The 19,387-nt window shown below is 37.0% G+C and overlaps 1 protein-coding gene across 3 annotated transcripts in view; it reads right to left on the reverse strand.

Moving 5' to 3' along the window:
* The window catches only part of DISC1 (DISC1 scaffold protein), a 179,976-nt gene that overhangs the window by 92,362 nt on the left and 68,227 nt on the right, over positions 1-19,387 (reverse strand). For all 3 annotated transcript variants that reach the window (XR_001554046.2, XR_014943918.1, XM_085541314.1), the window contains exons 7-9: positions 17,046-17,100; positions 12,600-12,702; positions 1,082-1,270 (exon numbers count right to left, since the gene is read on the reverse strand). Coding sequence is in view for 1 of the 3 variants with exons in the window: in XM_085541314.1 (XP_085397440.1) it covers positions 1,082-1,270; positions 12,600-12,702; positions 17,046-17,100 (347 nt within the window). In the remaining 2 variants the exon portion in view is untranslated. The remainder of the gene's footprint in view (positions 1-1,081; positions 1,271-12,599; positions 12,703-17,045; positions 17,101-19,387) is intronic.

Consider the following 19,387-nt stretch of genomic DNA (forward strand, 5'->3'; position numbering starts at 1 on the left):
ATGTGTTTTCTTTTTGTGGGTTTGGATCACCTGGCTTACGTAATTACACACTACTTCCAGGAATTAAAAAAGATCAAAAAATTGTTTATTTCCAGACATTTAGTTTCTAACAAAGCAATTTCAGATCTAAAGAGAGTGTGTGTAATTTTCTATACTTTTTAAAACTACAGTGCCAAATGTATTCAGTTGCTTACAAACACATTATTTCTAAGATACCTCCACCTGTCCACTTCCCTATGAAGAGTCTACATGTGCATCAAAAACAGAGACTCTTCCTCTTCTCAACCAACCTACTGCTCATAAAATTCTGAAAAAGGAAAGACATTTCAAGTCTCCAAAGCTTCATAATACCTCTCATATTTATACTTACCTATTTAGAGGTAACTATAGTAACTATATTTGCAATTAATTGTTATTCAGCCTTTTCATTTAATCAAGCAACAAGTCCATTTTATCTGCCTAATTTCAGGAAGTGGTATAGTAGAAAATAGGATAAGCCAAGACTAATAGTGGCTTTGCTATTTTGTTAATTTGTCAGCAGCTTCCTTAGTAATTGCAGAGAATTTCCCCAGCCCATCACAACAGTGCTTCCCCTCAGCATGCTGCCCTTGTAAGGACAAGTTGCATTTGTGAGAACCATGTACCCACCACACCTCATTCATTCAGAGACATCATCAAAGATTTACTAAATAGGTTGCACTGTTGTCACAACCAATACTGCCAACTGTGAGCACATAAAAGACCGCATTTTTTTTTTTTTCTTTATGTGAATTCACACACACTGTCATCATCACTATAATGCTGATGGGGATTTAGGAAAAATGTATTGTGAATCAGGCTAAGATAGATCTCAAAAAGCAGTACATTGCTAGGATATCCCCTCTTCCCCTGAGTACACCCTTCTCCAGAGCAAACAGCTGAAAGCTCATCTAGCATATTGCTTATCTAAGTTCTGGCCAAGCTCTCTTCTAAAAATCTGTAATCTGTATGTTTTGTAAATGCACGATGGTTTTGTCAAAGCCCATAGACTTCCAGATGTTCATGACAGAGCAAAAGCTGTAACAGCCTGTGAACTACTTACCAAAGGCAGTCTCTCCATGTTCAAGTTCTTGCTTCAGTTTGTTGTAATCATCTTTAATTCTCTCTAGTTTCCGGATGTTTCGGGCATTCAAAACCAGCAGCTCACTGAGAAGTCCTTCCAGTTCCTCCTTCTCTGATATTAATGATTTTATTTCTTCTGTCAGATCCTTAGCGGTACCAAAATTACTTCCTGCATATTTTTTGGTGGGTAGCGGGGAAAGGGAGGAAAGAGACAATAAAGGAGACACTTGCAACATCAGTGAGTTACACTGCAAACAAGGGGAATTAAGCAGTTATAATTCTGAACAGCTATAAGACCAAATTGGGAGGGAAAAGAAAGTGGATAAAAATCAAAGCAGTCTTTTTTCCAAGTATTAACATATTAAGTCATACCTGCAGCATACCTAAAAAGCCATACACAGTTAACATTTTTGGAGAATGCCTATTCCTGAAGTCTACACTTCAGAAAATTCATACTGAAATTTACTGATTATTATGCTGTCACCCGTCAAATCATTTTCACATTTAGGAGGAAACCTCAACTTGTAATACTTCTACAACAGGTCTATCAATCTGCTAGACATTGAAATATTTCTCTTTAAGCAAAGAAGCGCAATGCAGTTGTTCACAAGCACCAGAAAGTGACGCCATATTTGTTAGGTAACGAGCACCTTCTGTAAAGAATTTCAGGATGTTCTGAGAGTACATAATGTCATGGCTCTGCTTCTGATTGTTCCTGAAGCATGAAGCCTCAGAGGTGGCAGAACACCTCAAGCATTGCCTGCTCAATTTGCTCTGGAAATTAAAAGAAAAAGAAAAACATTCAGGCCCTTCAGACAGGGATCCAGAATCAGAAGTTTAATTCCCAGCTGGTTTTGAGTACACACACCAATAACACTTGCCACTTAACATTTGCCTGCTGGCTAGTTCTCTCAGGAGAGGGTAGGAAGAACAAGATGCAAGTATTTATCAGAAGACCACAAATTATGGCTAAATGCTGAGAATGGCTCCATTCCTTCAGAGTGGAAGAATGAATGGAAACACTTCCCTTAATTAACAACAACTATCCTCCTTGAAGAAAGACACTGCTGAAAACTTGAGTGGTCATACGAAGATGGACATAACACAAGAAGATTGTACTTTTCAAAATTTTGGATAAGACCATCAAATCATTCAGGTTTAAAGATTAAATACTGCTAAAATCTGCCTTTTTTTTTTCCTTCCTGTTTATTTAGTCATGAAATTACAGTAGTTTCAACAAACCCTTCCTTGCTTTAAGTCATTATCATTTCTTCTTCAAAACACTCCTAATTTCTGCTCCTCAGACAGTTTGTGGTTCTATCTTACAAAGAATTATACAATTAAATAATTATGAATTATTTATTTGCCAGTTTACAAGTTGTAGGATCTTATGGTTTGCCAGTGCATTTATGAAGAAACAACAAGGCAAGTCATGCTATCTTCACGTGCCACATTTCCAAATGGACAGAACACAGTAGAAGATAAGCGTGACCGCCACAAGAAATTGACAGAAAAAAAAATGACAGATAATCAGATGTTTCTAAGGCAACAAGACAAATAATTAAACAGTATGCCTTTATTTCACCTGAACTCATCCCAAGCATCAGCGCACAAGAGCCTTAATAAAACATGAAGGCAAGAAATTCTTCATTAGAATCTGGAGCTTACTCTTACACCTCAGAAGACAGCAAGGAAAAAGGTGTGATATTTTATATGAAACTTTTATACATAATAAATGAATCTTAATTCCCAGAGGGATAGTTTACATCAAAACTGAGGCTATAAGGAAATGGGAACAGGTAGATACAGCCCAGAAGCCAAAACTGCCTCATACAGTTCTCCTGACAGCAGAGATGTCAAAGTCTACAGCGAAAACTCAGGAAAGCATATTCAAACTCATGTAACACAATTATCATCAGTGAGCTTCTGACCTCAATCACAGCAACCAAAATAACTGTTTTCTAAATGCCATAAAAAGGTTGATTTAAAAATTAATGCACACTCCCTAGCTGCCAGCATTAAAAGACGTGCCCTCCTGGGATCTTTAAGAGACAAAGTCACTTTAGATGCTGTAGAAATACTCTTCAGACATGTTAAAATACTTTATTCTGCTTACACATATAAAAATGTTAAAATTCCTCTTTTGATAAAATCATTATATTTCACCTAAGTGAACAAAAAAACCTCCTGCTTTATCAAGCCCTCAAAGCTGTGCTTTATATAGCCATACTAATGGGAGAACTAGTTGGCTAATATTAAATAAAAAAAAGTTGGTTATAACTTTTAGAATCATAGAATCCTTAAGTTTGGAAAAGACCACTAAGATCATCAAGTCCAACCACAAACCCCACCATGCCCACTAACCGTGTCCCTCAGTGCCCCATCCACACATTTCTTGAACAACTCCAGGAGCAGTAGCATCACCACCTCCCTGTGCAGCCTGTTCCAATGTAATGCATGGATTTTCTTTTCAGGAAAAATGTGAAGTTGATTTTATAGTAAAATTCAAAGTTATTCACCTTTGCTTAGACAAACTCATTCTTATGAGTTTAGCACTGAAACATCATATTTCCATTGTTCAGTTAACTTGAAGAATACAGTGCTCTAAGCAGGTTGAACAGTACACTGTCAAACAGAGCTGAGCATGCACATTTAACAGTAAGGTTTAGCTTCTCAAAGTTATCTCTGAAGACAGAAACAAAAAACAGATTTCCTCCTTAATCCTGCCCTTTAAAGTCCTCTCACACGTCCTTCATCTCCCTCTCCTTACAGATGGTAAGATCAGGTAAGCTCCACCGGCTTTATATGAACGCAGAAAATACTAGCCAAATTAAGCAAAAAATGGAAAAATAAAATTTAAATGTATAGCCAGGAACAAAGTAGCCATTCCTATTCACTGTGAAACTAAATCGCATATAATAAGTTAAAAGAGGGAAGATTTAGGTTGGATGTTAGGGGGAAGTTCTTCACTAGGAGAGTGGTTAAGCCCTGGAACAGGCTGCCCAGGGAGGTTGTGGATGCCCCGTCCTTGGAGGTGTTCAAGACCAGGTTGGACAGGGCCCTGGGCAACCTGATCTAGTAAAGGCATATGTTTGGTGGCCCTGCTAGGCAGGGAGGGGCTGGAACTACATGATCCTTGAGGTCCTGTCCAACCCGGGTCATTCTGTGATTCTGTGAACTAACTTAGATTCTTTCCCTCTCTTCTGAAAATTCTACTAGTATGGCTGCATACAACAACTAAATGGCACTCAGCACACATATCTTTTCTCTATACATAATTTCACTGTTAGATACCACTTTATCAAGCAGATCATTGCCCTCAAACTAACATCGCATTATTCTGATAATATTTGCCAACAACAAATTGACTAAAAATATCCTTTGAAGTCTTCAAAACATAGGACAAAGTTAATGATCCACAGTCTTTCTTGCTCTGAGTCTTTCTCATATTTATGCCAGGAAGTATGTACACTCATAGTTTCCATTATTTATACTTGGAGCAGAGAGGTATGTCTCAACCCTACTAAAACTACATTCATTACAATACAAGCAAAGGAACGATTTTTGCATAACACTGAAGCATACGTACCAGACATTGGTCAGAAGGTAGGAAAAAACTGGTCTGTACTTATCATTACCTACATGCTATTCTTTCGTAGACTAATGGCACCTTTAATGACACAACGAAGTGAAAATTCATGTTTTAGCTTAGGGCATTCACCACCATGCTATTTATCAAAGGCACTGGAATTCAAGCCTGCAAATCCTCCACCCCATGAGAATACAAACCAATTCCAACACCAGAACAGAACTTGAAGAAAATAAATAGCATTTAGCTTCACACAAAGAAAAGAGAAAACAGTAAAAACGTGAAAGGAATATAAGATTTTGGAAGTAGTGCCAGTGTGTTTGTGCAATTATTTTTTTTCAAGTAATAACATATGCTAACACATTTAGGAAGCAGAATGCTACTGAAATGTTTTATATGATCCTGAAAGGTAAAATGAAATAATCCATTTAGATGTAGGCAATAGACCACAAAATATACATTTAGAAGAGGAATTCTCTGCCTTAGAAAGTCTATTGTACCAGGCCTTATCAGTCACCAAAGAGCAGCAACACAGAAATTCATCATTAATCAAATAAATTAATAAATTGAGTCAGTAATAACAACTCAAAGACATAAGTGAAAACCACCATTGAGAAAGTCACAAAAGCCTTGAGAAGAGAAGTCAGAGAGCTGGAAGCTAGTAACTTAGCAACAATGGATGTAACATGCTTTAAAGAGCAATAGGGGCTGGTGACCACAAGGTTCCACCAATGCCCTGGTGCCTGCACTGGGAGAGATGAGCATAGGATCAGCTCATCTCCCATTTCTCCTGCCTCTACCTCTCCTCCACACCACTGTCAAAGGAGGAGGACACACTTGAAGGTAGCGAAACAGCCTAGAACCAATCTTCATTATCATTAAATTATCATGCTCCTTTTACCAACCTAACCAAGAAGCAAAACCAGAGAACAGAGAGAAACATTCACATCACCTAGACTTTTGTACTAAAAGAACATGCACTGAAATTCAGAGGATTATAATCTTGTTCTGGACAATTTGTAGAAGGGACAACACTACTCCATTCTACAGACCACACAGGAGTTTTTCTCACATCCTTTCCCATGGGGAAAGTTCTTCCCATGGGTGAGAGCATCATCCCTTCACAGTTCTGCCCATCCAGAAAAGGAACTGCCAGAAAGATTATTCCACTCTCCCTCCCTCCAGGGAGTGCAGGTTAGGTAACAGGAGAGAAAGAGAGTAAATCTCTACATGGCTGACTGACTGCTGGAACAGAAGCAATGATTTTCTGCTGTCTGGTCACATATCATTTTGGAGCTTCAGCTACTACAACTTACCTTTTTAGTTCACTGAAAGTCAGTAACATTTGGCAGTCTCATTTAGATGTAAGATAAAAAGACAAATAGCATAGCTTTCTTAGGTCTGTGTGACTGTGACTTAGCTTTGGAGCTCACTAGCATTATTTTTTAACTGGGTTAATAGGCTTGTCAGAACGTACATGAGATTGTACTTGTAGCTAGACACCTGGATGGGGCATAAACTGATCATTCTGGGAACAACATGCCATTACACCATGCTGTATGCTGGAGCAGGATGTGATACAGGCATGAAGAACTAATCTCAATATGCCTCTGAGGCATCAGTTCAGACCACTGCCAAAAGTAAGATGCTAAATGCACAGAATCAATTTTGTGATCTGAGAAGACCCAGGTCTTTGCAAAACTCTATAAAACAATTCACAAAAAAAATCTAAGCCTTTATGAGAAAGTATAAAGGGGCCTTGGTATTCTTGACTATAACACTAGTCAAGTTTTCCATCTGTTACCAAACAGCACTTCTCAAAATTTATATATACAAACAGGAGCACTAGTGCCTTAGAGCAGAAAACATTAAAAATGGCATGCAGCATGGCAGGGAATATATCAACATCTTGTTGAGAACTTTGTGACTATGCCTAACCTGCATGAAGTGACAAAAAGCAGTATAGTCATGAAAACAAGACATCCACATTTTCAACCTTGGATCTGTGTGCTTTGGTAATGGCAGTCAGGCTGGTTAATGTCAGGATAGGCTGAGGGGCATGTCCTCTCTGTAACAAATAGTTGTTCAAGCCATTCAGAACTTGTCCTAAATAAGCATCTGAGTAGGCAAAGAAACTGGTGAGGGGTCTGGAGCACAAGTCTTATGAGAAGTGACTGAGGGAGCTGGGATTATTTAGCCTGGAGAAGAGGAGGCTTATGGGAGACCTCATTGCACTCTATGACTTCCTGAAGGGAGGTGGTGATGGGGACGGGTTTGGCCTCTTCTCCCAAGTGACAAACAGTACCTGAGCAAATGGCCACAAATTGTACCAGAAGAGGTTTAGATTAGACATAAGGAAAAGCTATTTCTCTCAGAGGGTGGTCAGGCACTGGAATGGCTGCCAATGGGAGGTAGTGGAGTTGCCATCCCTGGCAGTGTTCAAGAGGTGTCTGGACAAGGAGCTATGAGCGATGGTTTAGTAGCTTGTGGTAGCAACAGTAATGGGAGGATGGATGGACTAGGTGATCTTGTAGGTCCTTTCCAACCTTGTGATTCTATGAAAGAAGCCACAGTGCCAACATTAAATTTTGTGTTTAGTATGCAGTTTGCATTATTTAGAAGCTACAATTCTACACTTTCTGTTCTATTGCTGGAAGTCATCCAACAACAATATTTCAGTTCTTCAGAGGTATTTGCAGGTAGTTAATGAAATAGAGATTGAGATACTTACGCAACAATGACACTACATCTCCTATTGGTATAGGTCAGAGTATATGTACTTTCCAAACTACTTAAGAAGTCACTCATTCTAATTTCTGTAAGTGGATCTAATTTGTATTTGCAAACATAAGGAAAGTCAATGATGTGCATCTCATAAATAAGTACATAAAACATTCAATTTTTCATTCACTTTTCCTTAACTATCCACTAGACACCTTCTAGCTCTCTGATCCCATGTTGTCACATATCCTCAAGAGAGAGAAAAAAATCATAGTTATTGTATGTGTATATGTGTATACGTGTCCACATATATATGAACAAATTGCAATATATATCAAATAATCTACTTTATTCATGTGTAGGAAACAGACCAAAGGATGACAAGAAATTTATTTTCAGTTACAACTCCCCTCTTATTTCCAAATTATTTTCTCACCAAGGAAAAAAAAAAAGTGATAAATGCACCCTTTCTCACATATTATTTGATTTCTTGCAAAACAGCCTACAGTAGAAAACAAATTTCAACAATATTTCTACAGTTATATTCACAGCTGCTTATACATCAACTTTCTGAATTTTCTTAATGTCACTAAATACATCCAACCATGCTAGCAGAATGAACACAGTATTGTGTATTGCCATATTCTTCCTATAACTTATGACAGACATCATAAACATGTTAGAGCTCCTGTAAGAAGCTATTGTTATAACAATCACACACAGGTTTTTAAGCACTGACAACAGAGGTGGTTTTCCTCAATTGTTTGTCAAATTAAACAAAACATCAGCAACAAAAAACAGTGAAGTTCACGTAGCTTTACTATGAGGATACGCAAACCCAGGTGTGTGCAATTGCATTATTACTTTTTTGCTTTGACACTGCTCCAGAAACATTTAAAACTGGTTCCTGAGGGAAAATGCTGCTTTAAATGTAAACAATGCAACATCTGTTTAAAGAAAAACAGTTGTTCTCAGACTGTTAGTATTGTTGTTTGAAGAAATTATCTGACTGAATGATCTAATTGCTACAGTAAAAAACAGAAATATTTATCCCTGCCTAATATTTCCAAGACTAAATGAAAAGTAAGTCCAGTAAAATTGTTACTGCACAATTAATAAATTCCTTTGTATTTTGTACTATCTCAAGGCTGTCCACTTTGTCTGAAGTAGAGGAGGCTCAGGAGAGACCCTATGGCTCTCTACGATGACCTGCAAGATAGTTTTAGCAATGTGCAGGTCAGCCTTTTCTCTCAGTAACAGCCACAGGAAGAGTAGGAACACCAAGTTGTGTCAGGGAAGATTCAGGTTGAATATTAGGAAAAAAAATACTTTACAGGAAAAGCAGTGAGGCATTTTGGAACAGGATGCCCAGGGAAGTGGTGGAGTCATTGTACCTGGAGGTGTTCAAGGAAAGGGTAGATGTAGTACTTAGGGACATGGTTTAGTGGGCAACATCAGTGGTAGGTGAACAGTTGGACTGGAGATCTTTTCCTACCTTGATGATTCTATCATTTACACAGCTGCATATTTCCCAAGTGAAGGTTCTCTCACTTTCTCATGATTTGTTACCACCAGTTCAGGGGATATTTACATGCAATATCTTACTTAAATCATGGCCAATATTTTTTTAAGGTTGAGGCATATTTCTTAACTATGCCTTACTCAAGAGATACCATTCATTAATGCCTAACTCATGAATACACAAGTCCTAAATACTTCAGGTTTCTCTATATCATTCATTGCTCTTTGTTTTTGCCTTGTTAAGAAAAACAAATGAACAAGCAAGCTATTTTTACCTCCATCTTCCTCTTTTGAATTTACCAAATCTTGTCTTCTTGATCCTCTTTCTTACTACTTGCATTCCGTATCCTGGCTTTTCTGATTTTTAGAAGTTTGTGCTCTAAGGTGTTTTTTCACTTGTTTTGGTTTTTGGGTTTTTTGTTGTTGTTGTTGTTGTTGTTTTGGTTTTTTGTTTGTTTGTTTTTTAACTTCCTTCAGAATCTTTTCATCTTTCAGGTCCTTAGAACACATTTTTTTGTCATTCCATTATCTAATTGCACAGTATTCTGCCTTTAACACAAATGGGAGCCATTATGTCAAATATAATTAGCCATTTCTTAATACAAGTGAAAGAAATTACACCAATCCCTATTACAAAATTACCTTTCACCCTTGATTTTGAATCAATTCCCTCTAGCTACAAAAATCAGATCTAAATTACTTGCTCCCCTGTATGGCTTTTTCCTGCCTCCCCGCCCCTTGGAAAAGAAGTTATCTTCATCACAACTTATGCTTAATCATCTTTGATGGTTTCTTCCCATTAGTTAGCCATTGGAAACAAGCAACCTGTTATCGTTAACTCCATGCTTTCAGTGCTACTACTAGTTGGACCTAGAGCCCCAGTCACCTTCTGTTTCTAATGTAATAGTAACAAGATACTGTTCAAGTATTCTCACACAGGGACATTAAATTGCATTGTCTCACATCTTCGCCCGAGCTCCAGAAGACATATTTCTGCATTTTTGGCATGCAATGCAATACTTCTCTGCTTGCCTATCACAATATGCTATAATTTGTGACTAACTGAAGTTACACATCTCAGCTTCTTCTACCAAATCTGCAGTAAGAGTTCACATTCAATAGTATGCCAAGAGTTCATCTTTTTCATTTAAATTCTCTTCATTCTCTTCATGTATGCACATCTAAGGAATGTAGCAACCTGCTTCATCATTCTCCAGCTTTACATTTCTAAAAAGCAGCTCAATTACAGGCTTAAAGCCACCATTCTCATACAAAGCAAGCTATAATTGAAATCCCACATTTTTTCTGAGAGGAACCCAAGAACTGTGTTACAATGTACAGCACGTCTGTACAATTGTACCTCCCCGTATAACCTATGAATGGAAGATATCCAGATTAGATTTGGAGAAAACAATTATTAAGTCTTGACTAACACACACTGAGTTAAAGCCCTCTACTAATGTCCGTAGGCACTATTTAAGATGAGGATTATATGAAACTTTTTGATTGTAAATATGCCTCTTATTTTACAGTCCCATACAGTTCAGACAAACTGCTCCTTGCATACGAGTCCAGGCAGTTTCTTCATCAGCAAGCCCAGCATCACTGCTGCTTTCTATCATCTACTGCACCAGAACACAGTTGGACTTAACACTTTTTGGATTTACTTTTATATATAATCTAATCAAAAAGATTTATACTGTATGAAAACATATGTTAACATGATGGTCCTAAGAGCTTTCCTGTTGTGGAAGATCCCAACAGGCTCCTAGTTCTATCACTTATATTGTAAAATAGTATTTATTTACACTAAGAGGGACTTTTTATGTTTTAATTCATAGCACCAAATTCAGAACACGCTAATTGTTGAGAGTCTCAGTAAGATAATAACAGAATTCTACCTTAACAACAATTTAAGTTTGTAATGTCTAGTCATTAAAATTCCCCTGAATAAAGAGTTTTTCAGAGTAAGAAAGAAAAGAAATATCACTTAGCAGCAGCAAGAAATAGTACCAATATTTCTTAAAAAGCATGCAAAGACAATCAAAGTCACAGTAGTGAAAAAGCATTTTGTAGGAGCATCAGCATTAAATTGTCTCTTGAATTCATCTCTGAAACAATCAACTTCTCATAAGAGCTAACAAGTATAAAATATTGTTACAAATGCTTTTCGAATAGTCCTCAAGCATTTATTTACTCTCTCAAAGTCTTAAACTGAAGTGCATCTTTTCCGGTCGATCACTTCTTGCAGTCACAAAGCAGCTGCAGATTTGGTTTTTGGGCTATTGTATTCTCAAGAAAGTCATAAAATGGTGGAGGAAAAGCTCTGACCCCATTTCCAAAAGCAAGAAAATTACCTACATTCAAATAGTTTAAGGGCAGAGAAGGGCGATTACTCAGCTTACTTTGTAGGTGAACAATGGAATAAAAATAGGGTTTCTATTCTGAAAGGAGTTATGAAAACCAAAGAAAGTGGCCACACTCAGCACCATCACAAGATCTTGTCTCTAGTTTCCTTTTGGATTTAGCTGAAATCTGACATTATCCACTTCTCACAAACAAATCATGTGATACTGAACAAAGTTTCAATTGAAAATAATTTAGTGTAGAGGTGCAAGATTCTCATATCCATTTGAGAAGGTAAATGACCAGACTGCTACAAGTCATGTTAACACACTGAAAGTCCCCTGCCCTTCCTTCTTTCCTTAGCGTAGCAGTGGAAAATTTTCTTGTACCCAAGGAATTTTCTTCTTTTCAGTTTCCTCTGAGGGAAGAGGAGTAAGCTAGAAATATCTAAGAAAATATTAGCTGCAAACAGTTTGCTAAACTAAAGTCACCTCTCCAAACAGAGAAATAGCTATACTTTGCTTTCTTTCCTTAGTAAACACAATATGCTATAATTTGTAACTAACTGAAGTTAAACATCTCAGCTTCTTCTACCAAATCACTGCAGCATTGGTTCAGATTTGATGGTATGCCAGAATTTCATTATTTTTCTGTTAAATTCTCTTCATGAATGCACATTTAAAGCAAGTAACAACCTGCTTCATCATTCTCCATACAGTGTAGTAGTCCCAAATAACTGTCACGTATAATTGTCACAAGTCAGACTCCTTAATGATATTTTAATGCTTTACTGGTTATAAATAACATGCACAATGTTTTTTTTTTATGTGCTCCAATGACCAAATTGTTTTTATGCTATGAATACTTGTTGTCTAATGATCAGAATAGTGGTTGCAGCCTTTTTTATTTTTTTTTTCCATTTTAACAGATAATTTAAAGCCATATTTGTAATTATTGCACCTTTGTCATAAATTATGACCCTTAGCTAGAGAGCTCTAAGTATTTAACTTGTAAAATCCAAGAATCATAAAGTCCAAGAGATATTATTATTTACCATTTTACTTATGGAGAAACATCACGTTCTTTGCACACTTACTGTCTAGCACACAACAACCTCTTAACAAGTAGCTCCCATCTGTGGAGTGCTCTCCCCCACAGTACCTTACACAGGACACGACACAGCCTGGTTCTACCATGCTTGCTGTGACTCTAGGGGGCCTAGTTAAGTGCAGATCAATGCCTTTTCCCAAGACAGTTGGGCTATATAAAGGTCTAATATGCCACTCATTAATGTCAGCCCTTCTTATAACTTAAAACTTACCTGATACAGCCAGCATTTTGGCCTCGAGTAGAGCTGGTATTTGAGACTCAATATCACTCACTTTCTTCCTCAAAGTACTGCAGAGTTTCTGACTCGTGCAAACCTAGATTGAGGCAGACAGGCATAATATATAATTCATTCATGTAAAAATATAAGGCAATTTAAATGGAGCTTCAAATATTCTTGGTTTACAGACATGACATAACATCCTACAGCAGGGTAAAGAAACTTAATAAAAAGTGATGTCTTCACAGAAGTATCAAAGATGAATCAAAATTTCTAGGTTTACCACACATTCTGTGATAAAAATAGAGAACAGTAGTGACATTAACTACCCACACAGGAGAGGACATGCTTTACCACTAAGCACTGAGGCTGTATTCAGAAGATAGGCCAGCCAATGAACTCTGTACATTTTCAGCATTAACAGTGATTCTTGGAATGAGTAGAATGTAAATGTTTGGAGTTTAAGACCTCGTAACTCAGAATACGCAACTTTCAAACAAAACTTATTGCCACATATCTTAACAGAAAAGAGAAAAAGTAGCTGCCATGCTCTTGAGAAGGCAATAACAGCTTGACACCTTGTTTCACCACCGGGAGACACAGCTGAATTGGGTTCAGGTTTTACTTAAAATAATAATAATAATGGCTGCCATTAGAAATATGGGGAGAGAGGATGATGAGAAGAAAGGTAGCTCAACTGCTTCCGTACTTGAAGCGTACATTGTCACCTCAGAATGACTTCATACACTGTACACAAATAATACAACCACCACGTATTCAGAAGTGTTGGTTTTTACTCCATTTGCATCAGCTGTGAAGAAAAGCAAAATGAACAAAACTCCCTCACCTAGTTAAGGCCAATACTCTTGCTCTGAAAGCAGAAATCAAGCAGTTGCTCAGAATTGTAGATGACACTTGAGAAAACAGCATTCATTGGAACCAAGTTTAAAGCAATAATCAAGAAAGAGACAGGGCAGTTGTGAAGAGATGAGATGTGAAATGAAATCTCCAGAGGAATGTTTCTCTGCTCTTCTTGATATTTTGTCCTCAAAGCATGTGTATATCCCGTGCATATTAACAAAAGCACAGCTCTTATTCTGCTTTTTAGGAGCCTTACAGGTTGCCTGTTTGCATAATTGAAGGATAACAATTCAGATACATCATTAATTGTTAATCTTACTATATGGTGAACACTCTTACTTCAGCTGAGAGTATCCATTAACTGTGCACAGATCTTGGGGTTTTCAAATCAACAGATTTACCATCCAAGTCTCTAAAGACTTCAGAATCTTCCTATTAATTTAAAAAACACATCACTTCTGCATGAATTGTAATTTTTTTGTTTCCAGGTATTTCACTTCATTTCAGTATTTCCTTCAAAGTGACCTGCCTACTGATTTACTTTAAATTTTAAAATAACCCAAACATGTCAGAGGTGAATAAAAGTGCTCGCAGAAGCTAAAAGCTGTATCTGTCTCGCATCTCCAAAATAAATCTTAAAGTTTTTAATAACTACCTTTTAAGCAGTGTTCTCTCTTTGCGGGTACTGAATGGCTCAGTGAATTGCAATTAGGTTGGGAATCATTCAGCTCTAGGAAAACTCTATAAACACATCTCATGCTGGTGGTAACTTAAAGTCATTACCACTAGACAGACATTTGGCAATTATGCAAAATAAGCTGGGAGGAGGTTTAAACAGTTTCTAGTGAACACTGCACTTTGTAAGCATTACTGTCAGAATGAAGCCTACTGGCACTTTTTATTAATGGACCAAAGGCTGGGACCAAAGGCTGAAAGGAGGTGCCTCTAACTCGGAGATAATTCTTCTGGAACATGAGATAACTACATTACTGAGCCTCTGCACGTATCTACATCACATGTATTCTGCAGATAAATGAAAAACATTAATCTTCAGAGCTATCACATGGCATAGTTCAACAAAACTAAATGAAAGACTGAGAAAGGCAAAATAATTTAACATCTTCTAAACTAATAGCTCTGCTTCCACTTTGCATCAATTTGACTCTGTGATGTCCAATTCCTTTTTTTTTTTTTCCTGATTACTTTATCCTAACAGCAACTACCATTATTTGTTACAGTAGCTTTTTCAGCCTCTGAAGAATACGTATTTCCTAGATGATGATGATGAATATTCACAAAGCTCACACCCTCCTCACCTCCAGGTGAATGCACTATCACTGTGCTCCTATTCAGATAGCCAGTACTCATGCTTGAGGAATCAGCAATGCAGATGCCTTGTTACCAAAAACTAGTAATGCTGCAGCATGCAGACCAAGGAGCTCCAGTTGCAAAAAAAGCTCCCGTTCAGTTCTAGGAAAGTTCTTTACAGCCAAATATCAAAAGCATCTCTTTTAAAGTCCTTAGTGTTTTTGTTTGGTTGGTTGTTTTCAGTTTCTGTTGAGTTAAAAAAAAATAATAATAATCTCTTCTTTTGGAACAAATTCTACAGATCTTTGTTTAGGTACATAAACAGCACTCCAGAAGATAGTTGTAATGAAAAATGTGGAATGCTGCTTAGCAAAGCTATGTGGAATCAATCTGAAATGAAGCAAAATATCAAATTTGCCCATTGTTATCCTTTCTGCCTTGACAGTGTATGATGTTAATCTCAAGTGGCAGAAACAGGAACAAGGATACAGACCAAAGCCCCTGAAATTAACTCTTCCTCCAACTCATCTCATTTTGATGAGCTTTCACATTTCTTTATAACAGTGTTTTAGAAAAGAGATGGAAATTGTCTTTATGTCACCCAAAAAGATAGAAGAGTCCACCTGGATATCCTCATACAGGATAGCCTTGACACTTGCAAAAGCAGATATTAATTTCTGAAGGAAGAATGGAGATAAAGGGGATTGTTGCCTTCACTGACAGACTGATTCGTAGCCTCTGCAACCCCAGCTGAAATCAACACAGATGAGGCAGAAAAGACCACAAACACTCAGGGGAAGGAAAAAGTCTTTCACTGAGCAGCATTTTCCCCATAAAATAAGGAGGTTTAAAAAGACCAGCCCTGTTCAGGTTGAGAAGAAAATACAATGAGATTATTTGAATGAATGAAATTAATAAATGATTTGGAGGAGTCTGATTACCTGCTTCCTATTTACTGTTTTTAATAAATAGAAGCCGTCACACAAGAATGGAATGAAATTAAAGTAATATTTTACCTACTGAATATTTAAAGAAACAAAATAGGTTGTGGAATTCTACCATGATCGCTTTTCATTTGTTACCCAGTGCTTCAGTTCTTATTCAAAACTTTTAGATACTATACTTAAAAAAAATAAGCCTTCAAAATATATAATCAACTTAATCTTTTCTCCTGAAAATGTATGTAACGTGTGTTTTAATCTGCATGACACACAGTGAGCTACCAAATCTCTCATTCATTTCAGTGGATGACATGAAGGTCAATTATAATCTTTTTCTTGACACTTTATTCGGAGCTATTTAAAAATACAGAGAGGAGTGTCATATTATTATAATCTGTATTAATATTTCCCAAGAGGTGTGCATATGCATGTAATAGAGGAAGAAAAAAATATCAAAGAAGAAGAAGAGGAAGGAGAAGTATCCAGATGCAGTCAATCAGTCTTCTTAACAGTGAATGCTAAAAGTGTCAGGAAAATGATTATGAAGAATAGAGTACAAAGGATAACAAAGGATAAATATTTCATTAATTTTTGAGAGATGAGAGAACATGAAAAAAATAAATTTCAGAAAAAAATAATGTTTGTTTTTCAAACATTTTCCCTTTTCTGCTCCATATATTCCTATATGAATTAGCTGAAATAAATAAACCTTCTTAGAGTACTCAGAGCAAGGATGCTCTGGTGCTCAATGAGACACTTGCAATAACAAGGAAAATACAGTTGTGTTTCATGAAAAGAAGACCAGGAGAAAAACAAAACTAAAAGGAAAGTTGTAACGCCTCCAATTAAAAACCAACATATGACAAATAACATTACATTTCTTTGCAGTTTTAAAAAGATTGCTAGTTTATTATTAGCAAAGAACAAGGTAAAGAGGAAATTCGTTTCTATTCTTTCTCCACACCAGCCAAACCTGACAGCTAGGAAGTAAGAGGCGAAAGTGTGAACACATTCATCTGTGAGGAGAGTTCACTTTCTTTTCATGAAGCACTGAGTCTGTTCTCTAAATTGAGGCCAGCAACAAGGCTGATCACTGGCAAACATAAGGCAAGAAACAATAGACTACTTCATCTACTTCCTTAAACATAATCTCTGTGGCCTGTCCAAATGGAATTATCTTTTTTTTTTTAGGGTGTAAAAATATTTAGAAGTAAAATCTGTTCAGAGGAAACAACAAAAAATATTTTACAAAATATAGACAATAATAATGCAAGTATTAGCTGATTCCCTAAATATTCTGAAGAAAAACTGATAGCTGATGGGTACTTACTTTGGCAGTAGTTTCTTTAATGGACATGCTGAGTGACTGCTCTTTCTCCTGAAGGCTAAAAGGGATTAAAATAAAATAAAGTTGACCTTCTCTGCTCATCATGGTCTGCTACACAAGACATTTTTATATGGAATGAAGTACATAGGCTTCAACACTTGTTACATTTTTACAAGTTACATTTTTAACTAAGTTCAAATATTAAGTTTAATACAACATTAGGAGTGAGTACAGACACTATTTTTGCTACCACAATAATTCTCCTTCCCTCCTATTTTGCAGGTGTACATTTTTATACAACATTCAGTTACGTTGTCAGACACTATTTTCTTTTCCATAAGACAAATTAATTCAGCATACACTGCTCCCCCTCAGCAATATTTCAATTCTTCTTTTTAATCTCATTATAAAATTTGTCCTTTTTCACAACCGAAGTGTGATATTCTTCCTGAATAAAGACCCTCTCATGTATTTCTGAGTTTTTAGTGTTCTTCACTGAAATACCCAAACATTTCAGAAAAAAAAAAAAAAAAGACTGGATTTATTTCAACAACACCCTTGCATGATAAGGCACCTTTGTATTCATTTAACAGGTGAGAGAAACACAAAAAAGCATTGTTAATCAGAACTGGCATTAACACTGAGTGCTCACTTTGAGACACATATGAGCCCTGCTATCTACCTGCAAGCACTTCAGTTTTTCATTCTAGGACTAGTTGATTCCTATTTCCCAAGCACAGTACTTACTGGGCTCAGCTTTAAAAGCCAGCACCCATGTCAGCCCAAACTCCAGCACACATGAAGTTGGACTTGCATTCAGCTACCGAGCATCCACAGAGCCTGGCTGAAACACCCTGCCCCACTTCATATGGGAAGCAAGATGGACTCAGAGGCAGGCTCCAGCTGTGCAATTATAATCTAATTCAGTTAATGATGAAGCTATTTGTATTGCTTTCACTAGCACCCTCCTTCTCAAAGTGCACACCTTGTCAGCCCACAGAACAGCAAGGCCAAGCACCTCATAAACACCACAGCATGCCAGGATCCCTCCAGCTCCACATGAAGCAGTCCCCTCAGAAACAGCTTATGGCAATGTGAGCTACTGCCTGTAAAAAGCAGCAAGTACACTGGCTACCTCCACAAAAGTGGAGATGTTGTCAAACCGAAACAGAATTCTCAAATTTCTTCCTAAACAACCTCTTCTACAGTAGTATATGGGCAAAATTAGAAACATTACACACAAAATTAAGCCATTAGCAGCTTCCTGCCTGCCTCTGGGAATGCCAGGGGGGAATGAACTCTTTCACCATTTCCCTTGTTAGACTGTAGAATTCCCAGGGACTTTCAGCATCTATACAAGTAGATTTGGAACTGGGCAGGTTATGTAAAAATGAGCCATGCCCTGTGTTCAGATGTCAACTGGGAGCAGCAAGGCTGCAGTGTGTAATTGAATGAGTAATGGGTGACTGACCCAGTTGTTCTCAACCTGACTTATAAAATTCAGCTCCAAAGATCCAAGATATAATAAAAATGTAAAGTGCAGTTATAGCCAGAAGAACATCACAAAACGGCACCTTTATTTAACAAACCTGTTCAGTGTATATTTCCTCTCAGATGTTTACTTTCCTCACAAAGAACCCCCTCCCCCCCCAAGTTTATATGATGCTCTGTAGAGCGCACATCACTAAGAGGAAACAAGATCAATTTTTAATTTATTTTTAAACTAAATGTCCAAAACAGCATTGCAAGCTATGACCTAGTTTTAAAACCCTTATTGAGGATTTGCAAACCCACTTGGGCTCTCAGGTCTAGCACTTGAGTGGGAAAAGACACCTATATCCTCTGATTTCTTTTTATGATCATCTATGAAGCCAGTGAAAAATAAATACATAATTACATACTGCTATTATAGTGAGAGCAGAATTTAGAGAAAATTTCATGTTAATCTGAGCAACATCAGTAAATAAGTGTCAATAAATCATAGTTTTGACTCAAATTAGCGATACACATTGACACACAAACTCTAATCTAAATATTCTTTTTAGTTTTAAAGCATTCATGCAGATTCTCACAACTGTAGTTGTTATTTACAGTGCAAATTTTACAGTAGTATCCTACTTTGAATTTATTTGTAAGCTTTATGTGTACTACTGTAGCAACTTTTTATTCCTTTAGAGATAAACTCATTATACTATTTACAAGCAATAACCAGAATTGGGCATGCACCAGCTGGAGTTTTTACAGAAAACAGTTTTCTTTTACAAGCAAGAGTAGTTTATCACTGATCATATTCCCAGGCTTTCCCCTTCTACCACCAACCACCATCACAGAGAAACCCCTCACAA

Source organism: Coturnix japonica, chromosome 3 (genome assembly GCF_054131305.1).
Source record: "Coturnix japonica strain WE chromosome 3, WE-NBRP24, whole genome shotgun sequence".
In the NCBI taxonomy this organism is placed as follows: Eukaryota; Metazoa; Chordata; class Aves; order Galliformes; family Phasianidae; genus Coturnix; species Coturnix japonica.